Source organism: Fundulus heteroclitus, chromosome 7 (assembly GCF_011125445.2).
Source record: "Fundulus heteroclitus isolate FHET01 chromosome 7, MU-UCD_Fhet_4.1, whole genome shotgun sequence".
NCBI lineage: Eukaryota > Metazoa > Chordata > Actinopteri > Cyprinodontiformes > Fundulidae > Fundulus > Fundulus heteroclitus.
Window position 1 is genome coordinate 38,453,778 of NC_046367.1, and position 12,421 is coordinate 38,466,198.

A 12,421-nucleotide genomic window follows, 5' to 3' on the forward strand; every position below is an offset into this window, starting at 1 on the left:
AAGAGATGCACCATTCTGGTTTTTCCTGGCCAGGTCCAGTTTCTGGATTTCTGAGGGTTATGGTTTGCTCCTTCCATATTTTAACAAATCAGTTTGCTTTAGGGGCAAAAAAGGAGAAAAATATGCTGTAGGACCTTTTAAACTAAATATTAAAGGGTTACATTATTATCCCCCATTTATGCAACAAAGCGCAAGTCCCTATTCTTTATTTAATCGTTAATGAACTCATAAAACGTGGATCATAGTGAATATTGTGGGCTTCATAGAAAGAAAAATGGGAGTTCTTGGTGTTAATGATCAATTAATCTTTTTCATCACTGATCAGATCCAATATGGTAAAGTTTGTGGATTTCTATCTCTGGCCAATTGATTGGTGCATCGCTATTAAACATGCAGTTCTCTTCTTGGGTGAATTTATTTATTTATTTTTTTTTTTTCTTAAACCTTTATTCAACCAGGAAAGTCTTGATGGAGATTAGGTAATTTCTGTGAATTAAAGCGATTTAAACGTTTGTTTAAGAAACAAATATGAATTTTGTAAGACAGTGAGCAAACGATACATATTTAAATTGTTTTCATTGTTAAATAAGAATATATGGTCCATTTTTAGACTCACCACTAAGATCTTGTATGACTGCGCTCTAGCGCCAGTATAATTATTCCTGTTGCAGTGGCGCCCTCTGGTGGACAAATCAGAGTAAAACAAAAACATTGCCATGCAGACAGGAGTTTCTTGGGGACAAAGAAAGTGGACACAGCCATCCAGCGTCTCTCTGAGGAACAAAAAGCAGTTCTGCTCGCACCACATCCTGCTTTGTCTCGTTTTTGACCGATCTCATTTGACAACATTGATTTAGGAGCATTTAACCATCTAAGGCATATGTTGCAGCAGGAAGACAAATAAACCCATTAGTTTGGAGTTTTAATTTAAAGGAAATACATTTGTTTTGGTAATGCACCAAGAGATAGGTCAGAGGGAGGGGGAAGGGCCTGATGGTGTGTGTGGCCAGTCGTTATTAAACCACTGGCCTAATTTTTGGCTCAATACCGCGAGTCATGGTTTACAGTCACGCACTCTTATCAGTTGACTGGTTTTTCTCTTTTCCTTTCATAACCCACCCCGTTTTTAACATGCTCGGCCTCTCAGACATAATTCTGGTCCAATACGGTATCAGGTTCTTTCTCCTCTCTGGCCTGTGGTGCTCCACAGGCATTCAGGCATCTGAGAGGAGGTCCGCAGCTACAAAAGGCTCACCCCTTCTGTCTGCTAATCTCTCCCACCGAGCTCTGAGCAGAAGATGAGCTTCAGCGATGGCTGCCGACTTCCTCACAAGGCAATAAGACTCCACTCTTCTCTGCCTTCGTATTTGGATACTGAGGCGCTGCAGGACGCGTGCATATCTGTCGGTTAGCTTTTTTTTTTTACTTGTTTTTTCTCTTTCTCTCGACATAACTGCAAGAACTTAGAGAGTTTATGTAAGGTAGCGACAAAATGCATTTCAGAAGCTCTGTAGAGTCTAAAAGCTGAGGTTTCTATTTTCTGTTCCTCTCCGGGTTCTTAATTAGTTTTTTTTTTCATCAGCTTGTTAGATTAATAGCTGTTACATTGCTGCCAGTTTGTCTTTTTTTGTGTGGTTTGTATTACAGAGTAGTAACTATAGGGTCACCTGAGCTACTTCCATTGCTTTTTAGTATTTATTGCATTCCAAACCTGTTTCTGCTACAGCACCCTCAACACTAAGTAGAAGATGCATAAAAATCCTGAAACAAAATTACTGTTTTATTTACTCAATGTTTAGAAATATTTGTTTTTAGCACAAAAACTAAATCTTTTCCTTTACACAACAGCATTGTGCACACAGAGATTTGACTCTCTGCACAATCTCTCTAGATCACCCAGAGTCCTGGTCCTCTCTGATGCTCTGGCTTGAGTTTTCATGCACGATTCAGCTCTAGGACCTGAGATGATCATTGCAGAAGATTGATTTTTTTTTTAGCTATTATTAGCTTAGTCAACCAGAAAAGATGTACTGAAATTTAAAATAGCAGATTTCACCAGGTTTCTGTTTCTGCCCACAGCATGCCGGGTCCTTCTCCATACTTAGCAGTGGGATCGGGGGGAATTGTTTTGTGCTCCATTGTGTCCAAAGCACTCAGTTTCAGTTAAAGTACCAATTCACATGTTTGCTTTTTTTGTTTGTAGGATAAAAAAGGCTTGAGTTGTGAAATTATTCTTGGAGACTTGTTGACACCAGTACTCTTCTCCCTTACCGTCCTGTACGAAGACAAACCTGGGTGTTTGTGCAGATTTAATTGTCACAGTTCTGCAGTTCTTTAAATCCATGTTCTGGCAGTAGATATGGACACGTTTCGCGTATCTGGTCCCTGCTCTAGAAAGATCAAGACGTCATCCTTCAATGGCATTTTCTCTTGTCTTTCCCATTTTGAAGAGTGTCTTTAGACCCCACTAAAATGAATATCTTACCATGTCTTCGCAAAGTTAAGAAGACGTCCAGAAAGAGAATAGATGAATAATAATAATAATAATAATAATAATAATAATAATAATAAAGGGCTGCACAGTGCCACAGTGGGTAGCGCTGTTGCCTTGCAGCAAGGAGGTTCTGGGTTCAAATCCAACCCTGGGTCTTTCTGCATGGAGTTTGCATGTTCTCCCTGTGCAATGCATGGGTTCGCTCTGGGTACTCCGGCTTCCTCCCACAGTCCAAAAACATGACTGTTAGGTTAATTCTCTAAATTGTCCCTAGGTGTGAGTGTGTGCATGATTGGTTGTTTGTTCTGTTTGTCTCTGTGTTTCCCAGCGACACACTGTCCAGGGAGCACAATGCCTCTCGCCCATGTACAGCTGGAGATAAGCGGCCCTCACGACCCCAATAGGGATGGCTGTGTTAGAAAATGGAAATGGATAGTAATAATATTAATACATTGTATTTAAATGGCCCTATCTTGACACTCGAGGTCACCTTACATTAAAACAGACGTGTCAATAAAAAAAACAAATACAATTCAAAATACAGTTTAAATTTGACAATGCAGTACAAATCAGAGGGAGTAAGCTAATTTAAATAGATGGAAAAGGATCTGAGGGCGCGGACAGGTGTAGAAATGTGAAGAGATCAGGAAGATATGGAGGTGTGAGCTTATGGATAGCTTTGAAGGGAAGCAGGAGTACTTATCGTACTCAATCACACGTCGTAGTCGATACGATGTGTGATTGGGAGCCAGTGAAGCGACTGCAGAGCAGGTGTGCTGTGATGGACTGACGGGGTTGGTGTGACGACACAGGCAGCTTTGGACCTGTTGTAATTTATGAAGTGTTTTATGTGGAAGACCGAAAAGAAGAGAGTTACAATAATCTAGACTGGGAGTGAACAAGAAGAGCAGCGGAGTGAGAAGGACGGAGAGGATTTATGTTACTGAGATGGAAATAAGCCGACCGAGTGAGGATGTTGACGTGGGAGGCGAAGGGAAGGACGGGAAAGATAGAGGAGTTATCGATAGGAAAGAGAAAAGTTCTGGAGTTTGTTTAATGTCGATGTTAAAAGAAGTTTTGTTTTGTTGGAATTTAATTTAAGGAAGCTTGAGATGAACCGGTGAGGGACGGTTGTAGGAGTGTGGAGTTAGGTTTGGTTGAGACGTAGAGCTGGGTGTCATCCGCATAGCAGTGAAGGTAATTATTATATGAAGGTATACTAAATTAAATTATGCTGCTGCTGCTGTGTTGTTTGAGCTGCCGATAGTTGTGCTTTAATAAAAGATGGATTTATTTAACACCTTTCTCCACATCTTTACCAGTGCTACTGTAAATTAGTCTCTAATCTGCTTTGGGAGATTTCAGGATAAGTTCATTGCAGCTGAAGTAAAGTAGACGTGTGAGCTTGTAATAAAGTCATATTTCCTCCTTGGAAATAGATTTTTAATTCACATGAATGTGTCTAGAAGCTCTTGGAGGGTGAGAAAGGCTGTTCCCACCTGGTTTATTCTTAGATCTTCGTGCCTTTTAGTTGAACAGTCTACAGACTGACCACAGTTGCCTGGATTTCATCCCTTTTTAAAACAGTCTAAGAGGTTAGGGTGTTTTTTTGTTTTTTTGTCAAGGATCTTGTTTCGCGGTGAAACCACAGCAAAGGCCACCAGGAGGTCAGCCGGAGCTTCTCTCCATCGGCGCTTGAAACGCCCAGACAGACCGAGTGGGTTTATTTTCCACCACTTTTACAATCTCACACGCTCCTTTGACTTTATTGTTGCTGGCTCGCTGAGTCCGCGCGGTCTATAAATTCAAATTCTGAGTGGGAAATGGATGTTATGGTCTTGATTTGAGAAAATAAAGCGGCGCGCGCTCAGACCGGCTGTAAGCCAGCCAGGCCGGTGCTGATGAAACCTGGCCGGCCGAAGTTATGCTTGGCCCGCTCACACAAGCATGAATGAATCTGCGTCTGGAGGATATTTACCTCCATCGTTCGGATTCTCTGCCCCACAAAGCCTGACTCTGTTGACCGGCTCCTGTTTTCATTCTTCTCAGGCGGTTTCTTCCATTTTTTCTGCCAACCCTCCTCTCATTCACTTTACCTTTAGCGAGCACTTTAAGGATATTCAACGTGAAGCGGCTGAAGCTAAAGAGACGCTTCAGGGGGAGCCTGAACTCCTCCTGTTCACCTCATTCCGCCTCCCTGTCTTCATTCGCACGTCTCTGCCGAGCTTTTGCCTCGTTTTCTTTATCTTATGCTCTCACTCGAGGGTTTTTTCCTCAATATCCCTCGCCTCTCTTTTCTTTGTAGTCGTTGGGCTTTAATGTCTGTTATTTCTCCCCCTTCTTGCTCCGCATTCCTGCGCTATCATCCCTGTCAAGGGGGCCGCCGTATCTGGGAGAAAAGACGGCGGAGCTTTAAAGGCGTCTTAGCGCTCACGTTGGCCCGTAGATTCGGTTGTTTCTGCTGCTTTGGACTTTCAGTTTCTGCTTTTTGTCCATTTAATCATCGGGACGCAACAAATCCAGATTAGGAAATATGTAACAAAACGAGCGGCGCGACGTTACTCCTTGGTGCTGTCTTCTGACAGTCGCTCTTATTACACTCTCTGTGGACCGCAGGTGCCCGGATCCTGGCCTCATGGCCCCCCCACAGGATTTAAATCTGTTGTTGCTCCTACAAAGCTGATTCTGACAGCTGACTCAGCTCCTCTACACGTCACCGAGCTCCGCTGAGTCCTGCTGGTCACCCTTTATTTTCATTCAGGTCTGTGGAAACAGGGCAGCAGCTTTGGCCCCCGCTGCTGTAGACTGGCTCCTCTCTTCAGCTCATCCCGCAGGTTTTCTAATGGATTTATTAAGAGATGGCCTTGGACGAAGGTCGATTTAATGCCTTGTGAGCCATGACGCTGCAAATTTGCCCATGATTTGGGTTATTATTCAGCTAAAAGGCTCCCTTTTTTACTTTAAAAAAGTAGAGGGCACCAAATTTGTATTTATAAATGTCTCTGTGCTCCTATGGAGGTGTCGAGGAACCGGCCCGCATCATTACACACCTGCCACCGTGCCTGATAGTGGGAAAGGAGGCTTTTGCACACATTAGAGCCTAAAATACCTGGAGTTTGTTTTTGAAAGCTGAATTTTGTTTTCATCTGACCAAAGCGCACAGTTCCAGTTAAAAGTCCAGTAGAGTTTCACAAACTTCTCATGTTTTTCTTGTGACGGCTGCACTGCAAAAGGGAAACTTAAAGTAAGTAAAGTTTTCTTGAAATGGGTGTATTTGTCCTTGATTTGAGCAGGTAAATAATCTGCCAATGGAGTAAGATTTTTGCTCTTAAAATAGGAACAACTCATCTCCATCATCTTATTTCAAGTGCAGTAAATCCAATTATCTTATTTTAGGAGTAAAAATACCTGTTACATTGGCAGATAAGATTAATTACCACCTCAAATCAAGGACAAATACACTAATGTCAAGAACATTTTACTTCATTTTTATCCCCTTTTGGCAGTGTGAACAGAAAAATCGCCTCTTATGTAGCTTAATCCACTTTGTTTATATCGGAAGGACCATAGTTTCCCCCAGAAGAGCTTCACACGATCATAGGGTAAAGAAGATAAAAGAGAAACAAAGATTTTAAATCAAAATCAAATTAATTTACATGAGGTAGAGCAGAGAAGGCCTCTAAAAACGACTTTTGAAACAGTCAACTTTTGGGGCATTGCCTATACGGAGGACAAGTTTGTACAATAATTTGGGGGCCTTGACTCGGAAAAGATCCGGTCCTCTTTAAGCGTCAAACATTTGGTTGAGACAGAGAGAAGCAGCTGGTCAAACGACCTTTTGATGGTCAATGAAGACGAATCATATAGGCCGGCACAACTCCATGCAGTGTTTAAGAAAACAATAACACACAATTTGACTAGAAACCTCATAGGAAGCAGTTGGATCGAACTAATGTGTGAATCTTGTCACTTTAGAAAGTGTCTAATAGTTGTTAAAGAGACGCTGTCCCCCTGTCTTGCGGTTTTCAGAGATCAATGCACTTTTATGTTTTTTTCTTACTGATTTTGAAGAGTAGATGGGAGCTATGGGCCTGCCTGCTGGTATATCTGTACATCTTGGTAACAGTTAGTCACGGAGAAAGGAGATTGTAGATATTCAGATTAGAAAAATATAAAAAATCAATTAAAAATCTCTCAGTTACATTTCCTGTTGTTCTGAGGCGCAGTTGCTGTGACTCAAAAAGGAAATTCAGTGTCAGATATTTTTTTCTGCTGGTTATTTATCTGTATTTCTGGGTCCTGTATGTCCCTTTGTGTCTTTTTCTGCTCCAGCACATCTGTGAAACTGTGATAACTTTGTGTTCCAGAAACATTACGAAGACGTCTCGATCAGCCAAAAATCCTGCTGCGTAGTTACCTGGAAAATATCTTTTTCTCTTTGTCTCCAACAGGTTTTTCCAGTGCCAGACTTTCTGCAGAGTCAAAGGTCAGTCTTAATTTTTTTCCCCTTATCCTTTCGTTTTCCACTCCTTTTTCTTATTCTGTACTGAACACTTTTATAACCCGACACAAATGTTATTTAGAACCCCATTATTGTGAATTTCGACATGCCAAAAACCCAGTTTGGTTTAAAGTTTTCTGCAAAAGGTTTAAAATGCAATTGTAGCTTGTCACCACTAGATGGCAGCACATTATTTCTTTGCAAGGGCCGTTTTTGGGGGCATAAGTCCACATTTCACAACTCTTGGTTAATGGAAAAAGAAATGAAATTCTGCAAAGCAGATTATTTTAGCTTCTGACCAAGTTTGAGTGTGTTTGCATTGATAAGTTACGTTTGTCTGTTGGAGTCCTGCTGACTAATTAATAAAAAAAACATGTTTATGTAGCAGAAGGAGTTTTAAAGGAGGGCTATTTGTTGCAGCTGTGTGAAAATGACCTGAAAAAAAAAAGAAATGTGTTATTTTTGCAGTAATCAGAGGATTTAAGCTGCTGCTCCAAGATGTGTTAATTCCTAACAATCCGAACGACGAGTCTCTCCTCTCAGCCAGTCTCCTCCTTCCCAGTCCCACTCTACTCCATCGCCTCCCGTCTCTGGCTCCTGATAGGGCAGACATGGAGTCAACAGAGGAGAGAAGCAGCCGGAGGAGGAGGAGGAGGAGGAGAGAGAGCGAGGGATGGAGAGACAGTTTGGATATGAGGGTAGAAACAAAGAAACGCTGCAGGTGTTGTGGAGTTTGAGCGTGTCTGTTGCGTGACTTTAGTCAGCGGGGCAGAGTGGCAGCGTTGGCTGTCAGGGGCGCAGGACTGGTGGCCTAATTCCAGCTGAAGTTTTGCCTCGTTGTTTTTGTAGCGGTTCAGTTGATTTTAGAGAATATTTTGAGCTGGAAAGCATGGCCCTCTTCGCCAACGACGCGCAGAGCCTGGGCTCCTATTACTGCCTGATCCGACGCAAGTTTAAGAGGAGGCGGAAGAAGCGCTCCGAACGCAAAGGTAACCCAGAGAGTCGAGGTTCTGTCGCCTTTTCCGATGCCGAGACGCAAACAAGTGCGTGCGCCTTTTAGACAAACAGTCCCAGGTCGTTTCTTCGTGACTTACTGCTTGGTGTCGTGATGCGAGACGAGAGTCCAGGATGTTTAAGTTCTTCTGGTTGTGTTTCGTGTGCACTGGTCGCTGTGCTTTTATGTTTACGGCAAAGATCACTTTTTAAACAAGACAAGTTTTTCATGGGATTCTGTCATTTTCCAAGTTTGGATAAGTATAGAGAAAAAAAAGGCATTTTTCTTCAAGGAAAAAAAAGGTTTAACTTCTTTATTCTAAATATTTAATCAATTAAATGCATCTTTCATTAAAAATCTGCTTTTTTAATTTTTGTTTTAAAGAGATTCGGCAATCGGTTGGCCGGAAATCTCTCCCCAAAACACGGACTCTACAAAACGTGGGTCCACAGGACGACGTGATGTGATGGGACTTTAATTTACCTAAAATTCCTTTTTCTTCATTTTTATGAATTTGGAACAACCTAATAGCGGATGTTTTGTTTTTGTCGTTTGATAAGAGCGCGACTCTGAAGTGCAAACCGTGGCCGTGGTGATCTCTCGGATGTAAGATCAACAGCCTTTAATATACAGTAATATTAATTTGTAAGACTCACAGTGAGAAGGTTCATACAATTAAACTTTAAGTTATTCATATTCCTGGCAGATTTACATTTAAAATCATCATCCTTCCAAGAAGTTTGTTTCTGAGTGGAATTGAGACCAACGTTAAATTTAATAAAAAATATATAAAGGGAGTATCAGGTTTTTTTAAGTACAAATTTATCTACTTTTATTACCATTTTATTAAAAAAATGTGTACCCTATGAATGAGAAATCTTAAAGGTGTAGTTGCTGACCAGCTTTTTGCAGGTTTCCACGGCTCTTTTGACCATTTTATATTGGCTGATGAGCTCCCAGTCTGAGGTTGGAAGGCCTCCTCACCATCACCCTAATCTTTAGCTTACATCGCAGATCATCATTCACACAGAGATCAGCACCCTGACTGGGCTGCTCCAATTCAATTCAATTTTATTGTATTTATATTGCGTCAGTACAGCACTTTACAAAGTCTAATTCAATCAAATCATCCAGACAGATTGGGTCAGAAAGTTTCTTCTCTAAGGAAACCCAGCAGGTTGCATCAAGTCTCTCCAAGCAGCATTTACTCCTCCTGAAAGAGCGTAGAGCCACAGTGGACAGTCGTCTGCATTGTTGATGGCTTTGCAGCAATCCCTCTGACTGAGCAAGCATGAAGCAACAGTGGAGAGGAAAATTCCCCTTTAACAGGGAGGAGAACCTCCACCAGAACCAACACCCTGATATCTCTTCCAGTCAGAAGGGACACGTTGGTAGATTAAAAGAAGTTTTAGGTTCGATTCCAGCTTCTGTCATTTGTTGATGTGTCCCTGGGCAAGGCAGCTAACCCCAGGTTTACTACCGATCTGCATATGGTTCTATGAATGCTTGTGTTAAAGTAAAGCCATTCAAGTGAACGGTAGGACTAGAAAAGGACTCTACAAATATAATAAATTCCTTATTTAGCATCACAGTAGATAAAACCCTGAAGTATGATGAATCTCTCAGCTCCTGTCAGGTCTTTACTGCATTTGTTAGAATTTGTTTTAAGGCTGATATATCTTGATTTGTCATCGACTTTTTTAGTTTTCACAAGACCACAACACAAAATCTGCAGCAGGTACAAGAACTGAACTAAAAGCAGACAAAATTCAAAGCAAACATTGAAAGACCTAAAAAAAAAAAAAGAGGCTTTAGGATTACAAGAGAATCTGTCAGCAAAATGCCAAGACAGCTGGTTTGGTTTAAAACTTTTGCAAAGCACTAGAGATACAGCCATTAAAAAAATCTTTGTCCTTCTACCACAGAATGTGTTTCTAACGTAACATTTTCAGGAAAATGTAATAATAAAGCTAGACGGTTACGAGAAGCGTTTATGACGATGTTACAGTCAAAGGGGGCAGAAGCTCCTAACTTTTTCCCCAGCTAGAAAACACATTTTTTTATCTGATATTAAATGAGTAAAACAGTCCAATTAAACCACTCACTTTTCTAAAGAAAATCTATCAGTGTGTGTGAAACGTATTTATTAAAGAACTGAGCGTTTCTTGGGATGTCCTGATTTTTTGCTTTTACATGACTGTATTTCTTAGGTCAATCTGGAATTTTTAATAATGTTAGGAAGGCAATAGTTGGGTTTAATTTCTACCGCTAACACTAAAATATCAACATCATCTCCTTTTTTTTTTGCCCAAAGAGACTCCAGAGATCTGTTTTCTTTGTCTTCCTCCTCCCATCCTTCCCCTCCGTCTCCCTGTGAGCGAGGCGGCTCGTGGCTCATCATAATTGAAGTTGAATGACGAGAGCCCCTCAGAGCTCTGAGCTTTTCTCTCCTGAGTTTGCTGCTCTGCTCTGGGGGATTAACCAAACAGAGAAGCTGGTAATTACTCAGGTGGCCACAGCTCACCGGCAGTAATAGCCGTGTCTCAGCCACTTGCTTTGACATCCAGCAGCTCCCCTCCGTACCGCCGCCGCACCTCTGCCGTCAGGTCCATTCATCCAGCTAAATCCGCCTCTGCTGAAGGGGCATTTTTTTTTTTTTTATCCTTTGATTTAAAAACTCCAGGTGTGCTGGCTCAGAGTGAATATGTCTATCAGTATTACCCAGCTCTGTTTCCCGCCTCTTTTTTTATTTTACCCCCTCAGCCTGAAGGAAACTTAAACTTTCCAGAGGAGAGAAGCGATGACGAGGCAGGAGGAGTTTGGCCCGGCGTTGGTCCGCTCAGCGTCTTACTCGGCTTCAGCCTGCCTTAATCTTAGCCTCCTAATAAGATGGTTTGTGATCTTTTCAAACAATCAAGACATTTCCCAGGTCATTTTAGAGTTTTTGGAGACGATCTCCACATTTTGCCACCAAACCTGTTTGTGCATCACAGATTATTCTGTTCCAAGCAGTCAGCAATAACTACTAACTTCTGAGTAAAAACGTGGTTCTTTTAATAAAAACCTGGGATTTTTTCCCCCTGCATTCTTTTAATTTTGCCATCTGAGGAATCGGTACCCGTCGGGGAAAAGCTGAGGTGTTCCCAGTGACGTGAATGGTGGCTCTTCTCTGTTCAGACATCCTTCTGATCCGTGTTTCATGACAGCAACGCTGTGAGACCCTCAGGCTGAAACCGTGGCCCTTATTCCGTGTCATATTATAAAATCATCTTTAAACATGCCCGCTTTCAGTTTTAGGGTTTAGCACATCTTTAAGAAAGATCTGGTCTTGACAAGTTCTCAGATTACTTAGATCTGACTTCAGCTTTATGAAACACTCCACTCTGTCATTATTTATTTAACCAAAATGTGTGGAAAGAGGTGTGTGCAAAAGAAGCGTACTTGCTGCTTTTGTAGCATTTAACACGAAAATGGAGCAAAGTGTCTTTATTTGTCTCCCTTGGGAGAAATGGGCTTTGGACAGACGGGCTTTGCTGCACCGACACAGATTACATTCACCTGTAAGTTCACATAGATAAATGCAGAAATAAATAAAACTATTCCTTACAAAAAAAGCAGTGATTCAATAAAAACACACTATTCAATAAAACACCTCATTAAAAACTGTTGGCTTAAAGGGTCAAGATTAAAAAAAGCTGTCAAATGTATAAACAATCTCAGAACCAAGCCGGTCAGTGAAGAATCAGTTCTCTGTTCTCGTACTAAAGAGACTCGGCGTTCTATCACTTGTAGTTAATGAGATATGAACCAAAATTGGGGCTAAACACAAACCAGACATTGCTTTGGAAATAAATTAAATAAAAACTTGTTTGAAGCTTCAGAACTCTATTGTAGTCCAATCAGAATTACAGACCCTGGTTCTTTAGAGGAGAACTTCTGCTTTCCAATGACACCGCTTCTGTTTACAGACGAAAACTCTGGACATTTTGTCCAGCTGAATAATTCGTTTAGAGCCACAAATGAGACCGTTTGGAAAAAAAAGCCAACTTATACATATATCTTTTTAAATATCTATTAAAAAATGTGTTGTCATTTGTAAAGAACCACCATTTTATTTCTATTATTAGGTTTTAATAATAAAAAAATTATAAATGTGAATGGATCTAAGTTCTTTGGGAAGTTGATATTTGTGAAAAAAAATTTTTTTTTTTTTTTGTTTGTTTGTTTAAGAAACACATTGTTTTCAACCGAATGGCATGACAATATTACATTTATATTTAGAGACCTTAGTTGCTCCTTTATCATTTTAGCCAAACGTATTAAGAGCAATTGCGGAAATAACAGATTTTTACTGGTTCAAGTTTCTCCAGATGCTGAAAAATGTCTAAAATAGACATTAACAACCTGCTGAATCTGAAGCCAGTCTCATTAC

At 40.9% G+C, this 12,421-nt stretch overlaps 1 protein-coding gene across 3 annotated transcripts in view; it reads left to right on the forward strand.

Annotated features, from left to right (window-relative positions):
- The window catches only part of adarb1b (adenosine deaminase RNA specific B1b), a 208,073-nt gene that overhangs the window by 137,434 nt on the left and 58,218 nt on the right, over positions 1-12,421 (forward strand). The window contains exon 1 of one of the 3 annotated variants that reach the window (XM_036139599.1): positions 6,949-6,980. The exons of 1 other annotated variant lie outside the window; for it this stretch is intronic. Coding sequence is in view for 1 of the 2 variants with exons in the window: in XM_036139597.1 (XP_035995490.1) it covers positions 7,885-7,984 (100 nt within the window). In the remaining variant the exon portion in view is untranslated. Of the gene's footprint in view, positions 1-6,948; positions 6,981-7,688; positions 7,985-12,421 lie in introns of those variants that run through there. One more of the 3 variants, XM_036139597.1, reaches the window with a different exon arrangement.